The sequence below is a fragment of the Podarcis cretensis genome, assembly GCF_951804945.1.
Source record: "Podarcis cretensis genome assembly, chromosome: 7".
In the NCBI taxonomy this organism is placed as follows: domain Eukaryota; kingdom Metazoa; phylum Chordata; class Lepidosauria; order Squamata; family Lacertidae; genus Podarcis; species Podarcis cretensis.
Genome location: NC_137176.1, coordinates 879,659 through 899,174, shown reverse-complemented (window position 1 = coordinate 899,174; position 19,516 = coordinate 879,659). Strand labels below are relative to the sequence as shown.

General features: G+C 39.9%; 1 protein-coding gene and 1 long non-coding RNA gene across 4 annotated transcripts in view; one reads left to right on the top strand and one right to left on the bottom strand.

Annotated features, from left to right (window-relative positions):
• The window catches only part of ELF1 (E74 like ETS transcription factor 1), an 82,808-nt gene extending 65,053 nt beyond the window's left edge, over nucleotides 1-17,755 (top strand). For all 3 annotated transcript variants that reach the window (XM_079983585.1, XM_079983586.1, XM_079983587.1), the window contains 3 exons: nucleotides 11,888-12,080; nucleotides 13,009-13,458; nucleotides 16,162-17,755. In XM_079983585.1, coding sequence (XP_079839711.1) covers nucleotides 11,888-12,080; nucleotides 13,009-13,458; nucleotides 16,162-16,786 — 1,268 coding nt within the window. In that variant the 3' untranslated portion in view covers nucleotides 16,787-17,755. The remainder of the gene's footprint in view (nucleotides 1-11,887; nucleotides 12,081-13,008; nucleotides 13,459-16,161) is intronic.
• LOC307220057 lies at nucleotides 298-16,155 on the bottom strand. Its single transcript, XR_013840665.1, has 2 exons — nucleotides 13,754-16,155; nucleotides 298-564 (listed from the first exon to the last, which is right to left on the bottom strand). It is a non-coding gene; the product is annotated as an uncharacterized lncRNA (long non-coding RNA).
• Nucleotides 17,756-19,516: the final 1,761 nt, after the last annotated feature.

Sequence of the window (19,516 nt, the reverse complement as noted above, 5' to 3'; positions counted from 1 at the left end):
CTTCACATCGACTCTTGGTGTCCCAGAGTAAATGGCATTGGCTATCAAAGCAGCAAGGGACAAATACAGTCCCTGTTCCTTTTATAACTTTTGGCAAGTGTTTACTGAATAGAGAAATCATACAGATTGTGGCAGGAATCTACCCAGCACTCATGGGAAAATGTGGCATGATATTTAGAGTAATCAGATGAAACTTTCATAGAATGAAAGTCTGTCATTCTATTGGGTAAACAAACAAACCATTGTGTTGCAAATGTGACTCAGCAATATTGAAAGCAACACAATGGCCAGAAACACTTACAGTATAGAAAACTTTATGGAATAATGCAAAACATGAAAACTATCAAACTGAAGTCTCTGAAAGTCCTTGAATAAGTCACGGTGCCAGACTTTACCCAGCGGAAATCAAGTTTGTATAATCAGCAAATGTCCAATTCTGATGTCCAACTCTGAACTCTGCTGAACAGTGTTTCCGGATAGTAACTACTTTTTCGTTCAGTTCTTCACCAGCCAATTAGTTCAACAAACTCTCGTAAGTACAAAGATGTGTAATTTCTTCATTATCTGAAAATAAAATATACAAACGATGACCTGCACATACATAACAATAACTTCAAATAGCGTGGAAATTATAAACTGTAACATAAAAAGATTACATACCGAAATCTTCTTCATATACATGAGAATGAAAAATACTCTGGAACAGTGCTCATACGATTATGTAGTCACTGTTACTAACATCATTTTTTGAAAAATATATATAGCCATCCCCAGGTGATACTGATAACAAGGAGACTGAGCTTAAAGCCACAGTGCAAAGTAACAGCAAGGATACAGATAATCAAATAAAACATTTGAGGTCTAATTCCGAGTTAAGTCCCCCTGGATGAATGGATTTAAACATAAAAATAAAACGGGTTTCTTGCTGCCGTAACTGATGTTCATAATCTTTTCTGATACCCTTTGTCCCCTGATTCACCCATAAAACTGTAAATAATAAATCCGTATCTGAATGGTTGTGGAAAACAAAATATTCTACCAGAGGTGCCTCCATATTGGCGTTACGTATGCGTGAACGATGTTCCCCAATCCGAACCCCAACTGCTCGAAGTGATAGAGCCTATATACAATACAAGGACATCGAATAAGGTAGACGTCTCTGGTCTGACATGTACTAAATTGACAAATAACAAATCTGAAATTAGTTTTCTCATAAATTTCTTTAATCTGTGAAGAAAAAGGGCAGGATAAACATCTGCTACATTTGTGGTGACCAGTGGGCCCAGAACTACTGATGGTATACTGTATTATAATTCTTTCGGAATTCATATCCGTGTGTACTAACATTTCCTCAATGGATTCGGTCCATCTCAGGCCAATCAAAGGAAATTCATTACAACTTGGTACATCCCAGAGTGCATGCCAATGTTTGCATAGAATTCTAATGATTCTATCTACATGAGTGGTATATTATAATGAATCCATAATGCGATTTTGAGACAGAGAGGTGGCACTTCCGGGTTGGTGCCTTCGGTAATGGTGGAATTCCTCTGATCGGGAGGAATTTGCCTCGTGGAAACCTGGATCTGGCCGCCACGGCAAAGGCGGAGACCCATTAAAAATCACAGCTTGTGAACGTGGGATTCGGCGGGCACCTTTTGCGCCTTCCCTACTCGCAGGGAAACCCAGTTTTGGGGCTCCAGAGCGACGTGGGGTGAGCGGCGCGGTGCTTCAAATCAACTGCTTTTTCCACGGAGCAAAGCCGCATAGCTGTTGCCGGAGAGCGCTGACTTTTTCCTGTGGACAATTTGATCTTAAAGCAACTACTCGTGAGTAGAGTGAAGAATTGGATTTTTAAACGCCTTAATTTGGCACCGAAAGGGGGAGGTTCAAAACAGGAAGTCCACCTTCCCCTTTTGTAAATAGACTGAAGCAAAGAGGCTGCAAGCTAAAGTCTTGGAAAGCCTACTGTAAAGGACTAAATTTCCACCAGTAAAAAATATTAAACCCCCCTTGGAAGCAGGAGAAGAGGGGCGAAGTTTTGGATTGTATATACCTGCAGGAGAGAGTGAAGGAAGTTAAAATACCACCGCTCTGAACCTGGAAACAGGCTGCTAGTAAGACTGACGTGCTTTGGATTGTTCATTGACTGTGAATAGAACGTTTGCTGACAGCTAGCTAAATAAGAGAGATACATTGTTACAACTGTCTCCGTCTGACCGTAAAAAGGAGTAAAAGTAACTGAAAACTGAAACTAACTTTATTGTTTGAACTGAGTTTTAAAAGGGGACATTACGGATTAATATAAACAGCAACTGTTTCCCCCTAGAGGAAGCTTTTGAAACTGTTACAAGAGCTGGATTAGGGGAATTTCCAGCTGTAAGATAAAAACTGTGTGACTGTGGGACTGACCTTGAATTTCTTAAATGTTATGGCAGATGGAAAGGAAAAAATAGACCAGTTAATTCCAGAAAAAACAACAAGGTCTGGGAAGACCTGGCAGCAACCTAGGAGAGCCTCAACATCAGGCCCCTCGGCGGCTGCACCAGTACATTCTAAATCAAGAGGAATGTTAGCAGAAGAGGCCTTAGCGGTTGCATTAAGTAAGATAAATGATTCATTGGAACAGCTTAACAAGAAAGCAGATGCGACAAAGGCGAAGGTGGATGCTGCAACTATTAAAATTGACTTAAATACAGAAAGTATAAATAATTTGGGACCAAAGGTGAATACTAACACAGAAACCATCCAGAAATTGATACAGAAATCTACTTTGATACGGCAGATTGCAGAGGAAGCTAGGGAAAAGGTTGCTGCTGTGGAAGGTAAAGTAACACAACTGGAGAGGGAGAGTGTCCCAGCCCTACAGAGGCAACTTGAGGACCACAAGTTGACGCTTTCTATGATTGAGCTCAAAGAAAAACAGACGAATTTGAGGATCAGAGCTTTACCTGAACTGGAGGAGGACAGTTTGATAGATTTTCTAACGCAGGAATTTGCGGATTTTGGGGACTTGGACTTGGATCAAGAGGAGTTCAGAATTGTGAGGGCCTTCAGACTTGGAAGAGGAGGGAAAAAAGAGAAGAATAGAATAAGAGACTGTTTGATTACCCTCTGAACTAAAGAAGAGAGAGACAGAATTTTGGGTTGGCACTACCAGAAGACTTTGGAAGTACAACAGTCAAGAGTGGAAATTTTAAAAGTCGTCCCGAAATATCTTTTGGATCTTAGGTCTAACTATGGAGATTTGGTTGACCTGCTGAGAAGGAACAAAATCATCTTCAGGTGGGAGTTTCCCCAAGATCTATCCTTCAGTTTCAAAGGAAGGAAAATAAAAATAAGATCAGTAGAAGATAAAGTAAAGTTTTTGTATAAATACGAAGATCTGCAGAAGGGACTTGGAAAAGAGCCAAGAGCATCGGATAGAAGATCACCAGATAGAGGACTAGAGCAAAGAGCATTGGATAGAAGATCACCAAACAGGGGAATATTGGATTTATCAGCATTATCCTTTGGACTGGATCCCCCAGTGAATGTGACACCAACACCATTAACAGAAGAAGAGCAAGCATTGGGTGCAGTTGGAGGAAAATCAGAGTAATTATACCATGGTGTTGCAAGTATTGAGTTGGAATGTGAACGGACTGAACTCCCCGGAAAAAAGGCGGAGAGTTTTTCATTTATTGAAAAAAGAACAATTGGACTTGATTTGTCTACAAGAAACACATGTGATAAGGCTACACAGAAAGATATTGAGTAATAAAAGATTGGGCCATGAATTTATCTCATCAGATAAAGTTAAAAAAAGAGGAGTAGTTCTTTATGCAAAGGAGAGCCTATCACCGAAATTTATATTTAAAGATGACCAAGGAAGATTTGTTGCAATTGAAATTCAATCACAAGGAGAGAAATTCTTGATAGTAGGCATCTATGCACCAAATGAAGGAAAATCGGAATTTTTTAAGAAGTTACATGAGACTCTGATGGACTACATGGATTACAATATGATTTTGATGGGAGATATGAATGGAGTGGTGTCTACAAATATGGATAAGACACAGAGACAGGTAGTCACCAAAGTTGGTAGACTACCAAAAACCTTCTTTGACATGACTGAAAATATGGACTTAGTTGATATCTGGAGGATGAAGAATCCTCTGGGAAGAGAGGGAACTTTCTTCTCTGAGGCTAAAATGACATGGACAAAAATTGACCAAATTTGGGTAACTTGAGGACTGGTTCCGAAAACCAGCAAAGTGGAGATTTGCCCCCAAACTTGTTCTGATCATAATGCTGTGAAGATGGAAATGAAATTGACGCCAATTGGTTCCTTCAGATGGAGGATGAATGATACTTTGTTTAGGAATGAAGAAGTGACCAAGAAGGCCCAAAAAACCTTGAGAGACTGTTTTGAGATAAATATGAACACAACAGTGGAAAAAAGAGTAATCTGGGATGCAAGTAAGGCGGTTATGAGAGGATTCCTGATACAACAGAATGCAATTAAGAAGAGAACTCAAAATGAAAAAAAGGATAAAATCTTGGAGAAAATAAAGGAAGGAGAGAAGAAACTGAGAGCAAAACCAAAATCACAGGAGATCTTGAAAGAGATAAAATTATATCAAGTACAATATATGAAATTGATGAATCAGGAAATAGAATGGAAGATCAAACAGATGAGACAAAAGACATTTGAATCAGCAAATAAGTGCAGGAAATTGTTGGCTTGGCAAATGAAAAAAAGACAAAAACTTAATACAATTACGAGTTTGGAAGTGGAAGGAAAGAATGTACAGAACCCAGTGGAGATTAGGAAGTGCTTCCAGAGGTATTTTAAACAACTTTATACACAGGAAAAGCAGAAAGAAATGGATATTGATCGATTTTTGAAAATAAATGGACTACAGAAAATCAGTTAATGTTATAAGTTAATTATAAGAAAATAAGTTAATGTTGAATTATAAAATTACAGATCAGGAAGTGGAAGGGGCCATCCAGAACATGCAATTGGGTAAATCTCCAGGACCGGATGGTTTGACTTCAAGATATTACAGAACTTTGAGAGAATGGTTAATACAACCATTGAAGGAAGTCTGTAATGAAATATTGGAAGGGAAAAGGGCACCAGAGTCGTGGAAGGAAGCTTATATTACACTTATACCAAAATCAGAGACTGAAAAGACACAGCTCAAGAATTACCGCCCCATATCGCTGCTTAATGTGGACTACAAAATTTTTGCAGACATTTTGGCTAAAAGATTAAAAAAGGTGTTAGTAGAAGAAATTCATAAAGATCAAGAGGGCTTTCTCCCGGGCAGACATTTGTCTGACAATATGAGGAACATAATTAATATATTAGAAAAACTACAAGTGAATATAAATACTAAGGCAGTTCTGATATTTGTGGACGCGGAGAAAGCCTTTGATAATATTTCTTGGAGTTTTATGAAGAAGAATCTACAGGGGATGGGGGTAGGTCAAGGTTTTGAAAATGGTATAGGTGCAATTTATTCAGAACAAAAGGCAAAATTAATTGTGAACAATGTAGTGACAGAAGAGTTTAAGATTGAGAAAGGAACACAACAAGGTTGCCCAATCTCTCTATTGCTTTTCATATCGGTCCTGGAGGTTTGCTAAATATGATCAGAAAGGACCAATTGGTCAAAGGTATACAAGTGGGAGCTAAACAGTACAAACTGAAAGCATTTGCTGCTCCAGAGAAGCGGACACGGAGCAATGGTTCCAAACTACAAGAAAAAAGATTCCACCTAAACATTAGGAAGAACTTCCTGACAGTAAGAGCTGTTCGACAGTGGAATTTGCTGCCAAGGAGTGTGGTGGAGTCTCCTTCTTTGGAGGTCTTTAAGCAGAGTCTTGACAACCATATGTCAGGAGTGCTCTGATGGTGTTTCCTGCTTGGCAGGGGGTTGGACTCGATGGCCCTTGTCGTCTCTTCCAACTCTATGATTCTATGATTCTATGATTTAGTATTGACTTTACAGGAGCCAGAATCTAGTACCAAAAGGGTATTGGAACTGATTCAAGAATTTGGTCAGGTAGCAGGTTTTAAGTTGAACAAGATGAAAACTAAGGTTTTAGAGAAAAATTTAACTGCGAATGAGAGAGAGAAGTTTCAGGAGGAGACAGGATTAACATTGGTTAAGAAAGTGAAATATTTAGGGGTTAATATGACTGCCAAGAATGTGAACTTGTTTAAGGATAATTATGAAAAATCTTGGATTGAAGTGAAAAAGGACTTGGAAATATGGTCAAATTTGAAGTTATCATTGTTAGGCCGAATAGCTGTGATAAAAATGAATGTATTGCCAAGGATGTTGTTTTTGTTTCAAACATTGCAAATTTTGGACAAGATGGATTGTTTCAAGAAGTGGCAGAGAGATATTTCTAGATTTGTCTGGCAGGGCAAGAAGCCTCGAATAAAATTCAAGATATTAACTGATGCTAAAGAAAGAGGTGGATTTGCCCTGCCAGACCTTAAACTTTATTATGAATCAGCTGCTTTTTGCTGGCTGAGAGAATGGCTGCTTCTTGAAAATACTGATGTGCTGGACTTAGAAGGCTTCAACAATGTATTTGGTTGGCATGCATGTTTGTGGTATGATAAGGTAAAAGCACATAAAGCGTTTAAAAACCATATTGTTAGAAAAGCACTGTTTAATGTTTGGATAAGATATAAGGATCTCTTAGAAAATAAAACCCCAAGATGGTTGTCACCAAAGGAAGCGAAAGCACAGAAAAAACTCAATATGGAGGCCAAATGGCCAAAATATTGGGAAATTCTGGAACAAGATGGAGACAGAATAAAACTGCAAAGTTTTGAAAAATTGAAAAACAGAGTGCGAGATAGGCTCCATTATTACCAAATAATGGAGGCATACAACTTGGACAGAAAAGCTGGTTTCCAGGTGGAGAAATCAAAATTGGAAACAGAATTGTTAGATCCCAAAATTAAGAATTTGTCAAAAATGTATAACTTGCTGTTGAAATGGAACACTCAGGATGAAACGGTGAAATCTGCTATGATTAAATGGGCACAGGATGTTGGACATAACATAATGATGGCTGACTGGGAACAGTTATGGACCACAGGTATGAAATTTACGGCATGTAATGCCCTAAGAGAAAACTTAATGAAAATGATTTATAGGTGCAAAAATTTACCATTTGCCCGATAATAAATGTTGGAAATGTAATGGGATTGAAGGTACATTCTTTCACCTTTGGTGGACATGCCCAAGGATTAAGACATTCTGGGAGATGATTTTTTTTTTTAAAAAAAATGTTTATTTGCATTTTCAAAAACCACACAAAAACAAAAATTAAACAAAAAATAACAGAAATACAAAAATCCAAAACTTAAAAAGGAAACAATTAAAAAAGAACACATAAAATTTCAATTACTTATTTTCATTTAACTTGTTTCTCAGACCTCCTCACACCTCCCCTTCCTGTATTCCAATTTTAATTTATTAATTCAACAAATCCTTATGAACCAAACTTAAACCTCATTACTTATACATCATTGCTCATTTTTAAACATTTTTCCTAAAGTCGACCAAAATTTCCCATCCACGGCTTTCCCAAATTCCATACAGATAGCAAAACAAAATAAAAACAAAGCAAGTTATAGTTATATACTCTTTGGATTCCCAGACTGCACCCACCCTTTTCCCGGTTTCAGACCCCAAAAAATGTTCATCAGTCTAATGTACTGTTTAGCCTGGACATCTCATGTCTGAGGCTCTTAAATCTCTTTCAGTTCCTCTCTGCCGGCCTTTTTGATAGTCCTTAATGTTAGACCCCAAATCTCGGAGAGGCTCCAGCCCAACAGGATCCATATTTTTTCCAGACAGTCCTCCATGCTTAAGAATAAAGCCTATGGGGTACTCCAAATCTTGTTTCATGCTCCTTTCAAGTCCAAATGTCCCCATGGCTCCAGCTTCCACCTTGATCACATTTATAATCCTTCGGTCTTCAGATCCCCACATAAAAGGGTCTCTCAATTTTGCACTTTCCAATTCAGGCCAGACCTTCCACCTCAAATTTTTACTCTCCTTTGTGTCAGGCCACAAGTTGCAGCACTCCTTTAGCATCTGCGCAGTTACAGCTCCTCCTTCCTTTTCTTCAGGGGCAATATATGTCTCCTCCATATTCTCATGGCTCTCAAGTTTCTCTATCTGTCCAATTGTATAAGCTTCCTGCTTCAAGTCCTTATCCACTTCAACAATATTGTTTACTGTTAAGACCAGAGTTGTGACACTTGTAGCCAAAACATTGATTTCACCTTGTAACTTTCCTAAGACAACAAATGTTCTTTCCAATTCAGTCTGAATTTTCCCTCCTCCAGCCATGCTTGTATTGTCCCTGAACCCCCTCTAGGGGGATTTTAGTTCCTTAATGTCTTTCAGCTTCTGACAGCCAATTTGACAGCTGTCAAACTTCAAAGCTTCCTGAACAGGCTCTCCCGCGGGACGCTCCCGGGTCTGGGGGGGGGGTGTGAAACTTCCCCAACGTTAATCTTTAATCCTCCAGTAAAATTTCTTTCAGTGTCAAACCATGAAGGTTAAAGTCTTTTTAGAAAAGAAAGTTTTCTCTCGACCTTAGATAGCAGGTTCTTTGCTTTAGATTGTTTACAAAGAGGGGGGCAGACTTCCTTTTTAACCCTTCCCCGCTCGTCCTAATTCAAAAAGATTTTCCTTTAAATTCCAAATTCCATATTACTCACGGGTTGTTTCTTTAAAATCCAATTGTTACAAGGAAAAAGTCAGCGCTCTCCGACAATGGCTTGCGGCTTCACTCCGCAGAAGGAGCAGTTTACTCACAGCACTGCGCCGCACCCCATCCCCATTCCGGAGCCTTTAAAAAGGCTCCTTTGCAGCTTGGGGGGCGCAAATAGTGCCCGCCGAGTCACCACGTTCACAGGCATCCGCACCTGTGATTTTTAAGGGTCCCCGCGTCGCCGCCGCGGACAAGACCCGATCCTGCGGAGCCAATTCCCTCCGGAGCTCAGAGGGAATCCGCCATTAGCCGATCGCGCTAACCCGGAAGTCCTCGACATTCTGGGAGATGATTTATAATGAAATGAAAAAGGTATTTAAATATACCTTCCTGAACAAACCAGAGGCCTTTCTCCTCGGCATGGTCAGCCAATTGGTGCTAAAGAAGGACAGAACTTTCTTTATGTATGCAACAACAGCAGCAAGAATACTCATCGCGAAGTATTGGAAGACACAAGATTTACCCACCCGGGAAGAATGGCAGATGAAGTTGATGGACTACATGGAATTGGTGGAGATGACTGGCAGAATCCGAGACCAGGGAGAAGAGTCGGTGGAAGAAGACTGGAAAAAGTTTAAAGACTATTTACGGGAATATTGTAAAATTAATGAATGCTAGGAAAATGTTGGAATGAAGTTATATGGCTTTACTAGAAATGTTATAAGGAATTAAGGATAGATAGATTATCAATGTATTAAAGGGAAAAATAAGGTTAGAATATGTTAAGATAAATTACAGGACAGAAAACAGAGGAAGATGGAAAGGAATTGCTGAAGCAGACTTCCGGGTTAGCGCCATCGCCTAATGGCGGATTCCCTCCGAGCTCCGGAGGGAATCGGCTCAACAGGGTTTGGGTCCTGCCGCGCCGGCGACGTGGGGACCCCTAAAAATCACAGGCGCAGATGCCTGTGGACGTGGTGACTCAGTGGGCACCATTAGCGCCCTCCCGACCCGCGAAGGAGCCTTTTTAAAGGCTACGGAACGGGGAAGGGGGAGTGGCGCGGTGCTGAGAGCCCTCTGCTTCCCCTGCTGAGTGAAGCCGCAAGCCATGGATGGAGAGCGCTGACTTTTTCCCTTGAACATTCGGACTAAAAGCAACAACCCGTGAGTAATATGGAAATTGGATTTTAAAAGGAATTTTTGTCTTTAAATTCGGTACGACCGGGGGAGGTGTAAAAAGGAAGTCCGCCCCCCGCCTTGCAGACAACCTAAAGCAAGGACTAGAGAGCTAAAGTTGAGAGAAACATCTTTGTCCCCTGTGGAGAAAAACTATTAATTTCATGATTGGACACTACAATTAATTTTGCTGGAGGACAAGAGTCGGTTTGGAAAGTTAAAGTGCAACCCCCCGGGACCCGGGAGTGATCTGTGAGAGAGCCTGCTGAAAAGATATGGACTTTGACAGCTGTCAAACTAGCTGTCAAAGCTGGGAAATAAAAGGAAACGTTGTTTCTGGTGATTCTGCCGGTTAGATTTTCTGTAATTTGGATACAAATTGCTGGGAATAAAGAAAAATAAGTTACATTGGACTTTTGGATTGGAACTGGAAAGATCCAAATAAACAAAATCCCCCTAGAGGGGAGTTTTGGAATACTGCAAGAAATGGCTGTAAGTGGAAAAATACTGACTGAGCTGAATAGGACATTTCATCTCCTGGGAAAGCTCCAGGAATTACAGGGAGAGATCCAGGACCAGGGTAATATTTTGTCTACAAGGGTGACAACATTGAATGAAGCAGTAAATAAACTTGCTAGAACAGGAAGAGACTTGATACAAGCCTTTGTCGTGGAACCAAAAGCCCTTGAAGTTGGAACAGAAGTTGCTGCAGCTGGGCAAAAGAAAACTGATAAATTTGAGAAAGTGGAAAAAGAGACATACGAGGATTTGGTGGAAAATTTGGTGGAAAACGAAGGTGAAGCTATAATGTTGTGGAAGATCAAGGCAGATCAGAGGTCTGTTAGCACAAGTGAGATCAAGATGGAAGTTGGAGCTTTTGGGACATACAGTTTTAAAAAAATTAAGGAACAAAATTTGAGCTCCACTTTTAAATTTAGAGGCCTGCTTGGAAGAAAAATGATCATTACTGGGACAGATCTTCCCCGAGAGTTGGTGTTGAACACAATGGATGGTCAAAAAATCCGGCAGAGTGAAAAGGAAAGAGTTTTAGGAGCCTCGGAAGTTTGGGATCCAGGCTGAGAATTGATGGACTGATGGATACTGATTTGGGGATCAAAGGGTGTTAAAATATAGTTTGTTAAGTCCTTTTTTCTTTTTATAACTTTGCGATTTTTATGGAATGTGGGGAAATTGTGGAAGGGAAATTTGGGTCGACTTTAGGAAAAAGGTTTAAGATTAAGTTAAAATTGGGTTTTTTAAATTAATTAGAATAAGAACTTGTTGAGCAGACAATATAAATTGGAATGCAAGAAGGGGAGGGGGGAGGAGGTCTGAGAAATAAGGTGAAAGAAGATAAGGTTCTTTAAATATGTGTTTTTTAATTGTTTTTCTTTTTTGGATTTTTTTGTGTTTTTTAATTTTTGTTTTTTGTTCTGTTATTATAAATATTATATATATAAAAAAAGGAATTGCTGAAACAGTTAATCAAAGTGGAATGCAAAAAAGGAGGTGTGAGGAGGTTGCTGAAACAAGTGAATGAGACAAGATACTGAAAGTATTGGATGTGTTTTAAATTGTGTTTGTTTTGTTTTGTTAATTTAATATTTTAGTGTTAGTGTTATGTAGTGTTTTTGTTTTTGTATTGTATTGTATTGTTTTGTTTAATTCTTTTTTTTCCCCTTTGTAGTCTTTAAAATGTTAATAAATATTATTTTTAAAAGAGATAGAGAGGTGGCTGTGGTACTATGGAAGAAAAGAAGGGTCCCAAAATCCAGGATAATTTATTTGAAGTTATTGTTATGTATGTGCAGGTCATCGTTTGTATATTTTATTTTCAGTTAATTAAGAAATTACACATCTTTGTACTTACAAGTGTCATTTTATTGGGACAAGTTATTTGTTGTTTACTGCGGTAATTTGTTGTTTTCTCAAAATGTGTCTTTCTGAAATTCTTTTTATTCATTTATTTTAGGAAACACAATTTACCTTTGGGAGTTCTTGCTAGCTCTGCTTCAGGACAAAGCCACTTGTCCAAAGTACATAAAATGGACTCAGAGGGAAAAGGGCATTTTTAAGCTTGTGGATTCCAAGGCCGTGTCGAGGTTGTGGGGAAAGCACAAAAACAAACCCGATATGAATTATGAAACAATGGGCAGGGCTCTCAGGTAGGTAAACTTAAGATCATGACAGAATATACTCAGCACAAAATGTGTATCATAAGGGGGAGAGCATCCTAAGCTAAAACAATGTTAAGCACTAATACTAGTAAATATTATATACAGATATACAAAAATACTTCTCTCCAAAACAACAACCACACTCCCAACCTAATGAGGATAGAGTCTGATCAGTGAGCCTGCCATGCTGACTGTTGGGAGGGAAAAGATTGAAAATAATATTAACATTCTAGAAATATTAATACTGTGGTTGAATCAAGACTAGCTAGCGCTGGACTAGTAAGACATGGCTCACAATCTTCCTCTCTTAGCATGGATACCGGCTATGAAATGATTCATGACCATCTCAGGCCCACAACTGCATTTTTTTTTTGCAGTGTGGCTTCATAAGCCCAGGTGGATCCTGTTCTGTACTTTGAGCGGAATGTCCTTGGTTGCATGAAGACTTTTCAGAATATGGAGAGTGATCTGTTGGGGGAAAGTACTTGAGTATTCAAAGCTCATCAAGAACAGAAACAGCAGGAAATGAATTGTGTTCATTCTTTTAAAAGTGCATATTGCTGCATTAATCTGTTAGTGTTAAAACAGTATTTTAGGTAGAGTTTCTCCAACTTTAAGTACAGTCGTACCTTGGTCGATGAACACCTTGCGACTCAAATGTTTTGGCTCCTGAACGCCGCGAACCTGGAAGTGAGTGTTCCGGTTTGTGAACGTTCTTTGGAACCCGAACGTCCAACACAGCTTCTGCGGCTTCCGATTCAGTGCAGGAAGCTCCTGCAGCCAATCAGAAGCAATGCCTTGGGTTTTCGAACGTTTTCGAAAGTCGAATGGACTTCTGGAACAGATTCTGTTCAACAACCAAGGTACAACTCTATTCCTTTGTGTAATCTTTGGTGTGTTTTCCTACTTCAAATAGATATTATTACCAAAGAGGCATTCTGGCCAAAGTAGAAGGACAACGTTTGGTGTATCAGTTTAAAGAAATGCCAAAAGACCTTGTTTACATAGATGATGAAGATCCAAGTTTGAGTACAGATTCCCCCGATTCATCTTTACAATCAGCACCTGCTGGTAATAGAAACCAAATGGGCAGGTCTAAAACGTCTTCAAACATGGCACAAAAAGGAACATCTGCTGCTGTTTTAAAGACTCCAGTCAGCTCCAAGTCTGCCAGGCTTAAGCAGCCCATTGAAAATTTTCAACAGCAGCTGCCCACCGTGACATCAGAAGTGTTGAGGACGGTGCAGCCTAGTCAGCCAGTCCATCCAACTCAGCTTTATCGGACAGTTCATTTAATGCACCCCGTGCAACCCATTCCAGAAGGACACACAGCTGTGAGCAGTAACATGCTGGAGGAGAACATAAGGTAAGAATGTCAGAACAGGGCACCTGGGGCTGCTGGGGGCAGCTAGCTTTAACAACAACAACAACAATCATAATACCCCTCTTTTCCCCCCAGACAGGACCCAAGGCAGCTTACAGATAAGAACAAGAATCACTAAAAACATGGAAAAAACAATTAAAAAACAATTAAGAGAACTAAAACTATATACATATATAAAATCTGTTTAAAATATACAAATAATTACAGTACCTAAACTGTTAACCAGAAGCCATTTTGAGTTTTGTCAACAAGTCACTTAAGCAAAACCTTGGGCTACCTTGACTTTGTGAAGATGTCAGCTCCCAGAGAGAAGCTCCCAGTCTCTTTGCTCCCTGCTTCCACCAAGCAGCTCCTGCTAAACAGGTCCACAACAGCACAAGGCTTTGAACTTTGAAAGTCTGTTCCAAGCCCTAAAACAGACAGACGTGTACCTTCATTCCTCCACACTGTGCAATGACATATACCTTGTGGGTGGCTCACAAAAAATTAAAGGAATAAAATACAATACTAAATATGATGATACAGATGATAAAAGTTATTATTGAAGGATGAATAAGTACAGCAATTGAGAACATGCATATAAAATAAATCACAAACCCTGATTTGAGAAGCCTATAATTTTTAAAAGATGGGAGGGTGCTACATTGACAGGATGCCACCACCACAAAGGCCTTCTTCCTAGGAGCCACCCATCTCACTTCATTTGCCAAGGGCACTTGAAGCATGGGCTCCTCTGATGAGGATGTTAAGGATCAGAGAAAATATTTTTTTTAAAAAAGTAACTTGGCCTTTAAAGTTGTTAAGAGCTTTAAAAGTATGCAAGCATCACTTTAAATTGAGCCCAGAAACTTAACTGGGATCCGGTGCAGCTGGCAGAGCTGGGATGTAATGTGGCCAAAATAATCTTGGGAGCATATTCTGGACCAACGGCAATTTTCAGTGCTTTTTAAAAGTTGGCTCCATGTCTAACCCATTGCAAAAGTCTAAATGGGTGGTTAGCAGGCCAGATAGGACTGCATCTGGCTTGTCATGCATAGACCAGGACACTAGGAAGATGTGAAAATAAGATACCTAAAAGTGGAGGGCAAATTTGCACTTCTCTCTCAAATGGTTAATGTACATCCAAGGCACCCAGAAATTTAGAATTTGGCACATATGTAGTCCAGAACCCAGTGGCTACAAGAAAAAGTTTGAAAATTAGTCATTGTTCCCTCAAAACTATAATGGAACAAAATGGAATACAGTCGTACCTTGGTTTTTGAACAGAATGCATTCCGGAAGTCCATTCGACATCTGAAACATTCAGAAACCAAGGTGTGGCTTCTGATTGGCTGCAGGGGCATCCTGCAGCCAATCGGAAGCTGTGCTGGACGTTCAGCTTCTGAAAGAACGTTTGAAAACCGGAACACTCACTTCCAGGTTTCAATCGTTCGGGAGCCGAAATGTATGAGTACCAAGGGGTAGAAGGAGGGAGAGAAATACAGAAGACACTCCCTATTTTGAGGGTTATTTTTAAATTCCTCCTTACAGAACACAAACACATCCAGGCACACAGACTTTGCTATTTCTTGAGTCCTTTGTGCAAAACTAAAGAACTGTTAGTTATTGAAGCTGGGGAGGATTTTGATTGGGGGGGGGGTATTTTAAGAAGATAAACAGTCATGCCGAAGTGTTTCCCTACTTTTTTGCTGTTGTTTTATTTAAGGTGTCTTTTGTAGCCTTTGAAAAATGGAATCAATTAGCCATTCCAAAAAGAAAGCATCAAAAATATGCCTCTCTGCAATTTTTTTGCATTTGCCTTTTTCGCCAGGGGGATATTTTAAACATCCACCCTCACTTGTATTTGCAGAAAGTAACTTCTAGGGTAAGAAGTGTGAATAGAGGATTCTGGGTCTTTTTCAGCTTTGTGATGCCATGGGAAAAGTCTTACAATGCGGCCATTTTTCAGCCAGAAGAGCAATAATGAACCCTACTCTCTAAATTTGCTCTCTGTTTGAATATCAGCTGACACCAGCCACTCCCTGCTTCTCAGCTATCTTAAGGCTTATGCCCTGCAGAAATGAAAAAGGCCTTCATTGGAATTCACCAGTGTCTGATGCCCATTGGGAGCAGCAGGGTGGAGACAGCAAGGCCAAGAATTGGCAGGCAGAGTCCTCTGCTCCTGGCTTTGTCCGTGTCCTCCTTCTCCCTGCTAAGTTCTGCAAGGGCAAAACTGAGATGGAGGAGGAGGAAACACAGGCAGAACTCTCTGGGTTCATGGTAAAAGTAATATTTTGATACTGAACAGATTTGGGAAAAGTTACGGTGGTCAACTGAGTTACTTCTATTTTGGATGAACAAGTAGATTTTATTTCTAAATTGTGTTCACAAAGATTCAAGATATTTTGTATGTTAATACTTTAGCTTTGTGTCAGACTTTAGTTTTAGTTTTAATGTGTGAAGAGCCTCGTCCTCTTCATTTGTCATATTCCTCACAACTATTCTAGTTTTCTCCTCATCCTCAACATAGTTTGCTTTAGGCTGAAAGAGAGTTTGGTGTTTTCCAGTGAGTCCTCATTAGGGATTTAGCATTGGCTTTCCAGGCTGAAGGCAAGTTCATTGTCATGTGGCTTTCAAACAGAACAATATTACAAATGCATTAGAAGTAGGGGGGGGAAATGTAATTATTTTTGCCTCTCTTAACAGGACTATCCAGGCCCCAAGCCAAGTTCCGGTTGTTGTGTCCCCAGGGAATCACCAGCAGCTGCATACAGTAACACTCCAGACAGTGCCTCTAACCACAGTGATAGCCAGCGCAGATCCAACATCCACCACAACACCCCAAAAGTTTATTCTACAAGCCATCCCAACTTCACAGCCCATGACTGTGCTTAAAGAGAACATTATGCTGCAGTCTCCCAAGCCAGTCTCTCCTCCTTCATCCATTGTCTTCAGTCCTGCTCAGGTTCACCAAGTTCTCACCAGCAACGTGCAGACCATTTGCAATGGAACAGTCAACATGGCTTCTTCTCCATCCTTCAACACTGCTACCCCCGTGGTAACTTTTACGCCCAGCAATTCACACGTTGTTGCTCAGCCGTCCAACACTGTGATCACTTCCGTCATTAAAGCTCCAGAAACGAAACCAACCGTTATACAAGGAGTGGTAAAATCAGAGGCAGAGGATAGCACAGTGGAAGAATGCAAACACTCAGAGCAAGGCTTCCAACAGCAGCCTTTGATGGTGGTGGTATCCAACTCCAATGGATTTCCCTCTTCTGTGCAAATTAAGCAAGAAAGTGAACAGTTGGAGCAAAGTTCATACAAGTAAAGGTTTTTTTTGTGTGATGGGACTTCATCAGCTGTTGATGTATCATTTGATTCCAAAGCAGGCATTACAAAGCTACTTTAATTTCTGAAATTAATTTAGAAGTAATACGATACACTTAATTTCAGTTTTTTGTTTGCTAAATGATATAAAATATTGTTTAAAATGCAAGCTTGAAGGAATATGACATTTATCTTTTTTAGATCACTGTCCAAAAAAATCTTAATTTCATACACTTCATGCATTATTTGTCTATCTTGCTTTCTTGCATAATATAACCATTGCTGTAATCAGTGCTTTAAAATAATAAATTTCCACAAAGATGTTTTCACCCATCTATGTGATTCTTTTAGCAAATTCCAAAGATTTGTTTAATGCCAGTGAACTAAAATACTTTTGTTTTTATATGGACAGAAAACAAGTGGACAGTTGGAAATATCCTTGTTTCTATTGTGTTTTGCACCAACTACTTCGTTGTGCAAAATGAAATACACCTCCCGTCCCAAGAAGATACTAATTTACAATATGCTTTTGTTTTCATAATGCGGATATATTGGGTATTCCCTGTTCACCAAAACTGAAGTTATCATTACAGGTGCAATTATTTTTAGACCACTTCAACATTCAAGCTTTAAAAAATGTGTTTCCCATTATTTTGTAGGAAGGTGAAAAAGAATTGTATGATTTATGAAAGTATTTTGAGATTAAAATGTTTCTATAGAACTACAGTTTTCTATTGTAAATATGTAATTTAATTTCTCAAAGACTTTTTCAAAATTTTGTTTCCATAGAGCAATATTTTATAGATACAAATAAGATCATTATGTTTAGAGCTCTAAAGTTATATGTATTCAGATATTACAGAGTGGATTTGTATTTAAAAAAATTTTAAATTGTGGAACCCTTCTGAACCTTTTTTGTCTTTTGTATTTTAATTGGTTTATTATGAAAATAAATCAAGTACACCATGTTTATATGTTTTTGTTTGTGAATCTAGGAGTCTGGAGAGATAAATTTGGCATGCATTACCATGTAGAACAGTTCAGGATAAAACAGTCTTGGTAAATAAATTCAAATACAGTACAGCAAATAATGAAGTGTCTTCACCAATATGGCCATCAAATACACTCAGCATAAAAATAATTTTTAATCCCCCAATATTGGTAGGTTGCATCTAACGCTTCACAGGTGACCTGCTCATGCAACAGGACTTCTCACTCCTCTCCAAAATATTCCAGTATTGTGTGCACACTGTTGACTGACAACTCTTCTGCACTGTCGTCCACTCCTACTTATCCCCACATTGCAGTGATTTATGACAATCCTGCATTGTTATGTACTAAGCAGGCTTCTATCTAGCAGCTTCCAGAAGCACAACTTTTTGTGGCAGAAACAACAAAGTATACAATTGTATACATTTAAGCTGGTACCCCTTGCATCTCCTGGCAATTTGGCTCCATATAGCTGCCAATGGATGATAACTCTTCATCTGTCTAATGGGTTCTAGTTTGCAAAAGCTTATGCCATGATGAGTTGGGTAAGTGTGTTAAGATAGCACAAGAACATGTAATACATCAAAACAAGTGATTATTGTATAAACGGCTGATGTGAAATAGAGCTTAACTATACTCCTCTCCCTAGTCATTTTCTATCAGTGGCAGTTTTCCATTCCAGGGGTGGGGGAACACCTCATGGGCACTGTGAAGCTTTGATTATCCTTGGAGCCTGGTCACTGAGTGTGGACATCCTGAACCACAGGGTACCTGGCGGCAAGTCGCTCTGGAGTGCACGATCCCACATCAGATGTTAGTGTGCAGTCCAGCAGGCCAACAGGTCCAAAGTCCAGTCAGACCAGGTTCCTGTCTTTGCAGCTGATAAAGGGGTCAGGGCACTGGGAGGTCAGTCTCACACAAGCACAGTCCCCAAGAACTCCCTGGAACATCCAAGCGAGGGTCCAACTTACATGGGAAGTTGGGCAGACACAGCACCTCCACTCTGTTTCCCTTTTATCTCTTGTCTGCTGATTACAGCCTCTGAGCTTGATGGGGCAGGTGACCTCACCTGTTCGGAGCCTACTCCAGCTGGGGAATCACACACTTCCTCCCAGAGCTAATGAGCCCCAGCTGGTCAGTTAGGGAGCTGGGCTGTGGGCCCTTGCCTGCCTCAGCTTCCTAGCAGGTCCCTTCCGCTGCTCTTTATGCCTTGGAGTCCTCCATGATTGTAGAGACGGGCCTCTCTGGTCCTGCTGCTCTGGTTCCTGTGCACTGACCCCCACCATCCTCCATCTCCCCACAAGTACTTCCTACACCAACCTCCTTTCCCCATCCTCAGCTTCCCCAGGTGTGTCCCAGTCCCAGCTAAACCCCTTGCCAGGATCCTCTTCCTCCTTTTCCTCCTCCCTGTTGTCCTGCCAGTTCATGACAGTGAAAACTCCTGCAACAGTGGCCTTGTAATCTTACAGTCCCATAAGATCTTTTTCCGTATCTCAATTCTTTTCTTTTCTTTTCTTTTTGCTTTCCTCACCATTATTTTTCCTTTGGGATGTGGGTAAAAGGAAGAAAAAAAGAAGACTCAAAATACAGCATTTAAAGCAAATATGGAAACATGCACAGCTGAATCTATAGGGAAGTTTGTAGCGGAAAAGATAATTTGCCCACAGCATTTGCTTGTGCACCTGTCATTTATCTCCATTGCAAAGATAATAAACACAGAAGGAATTCCTCAATTTTGGTT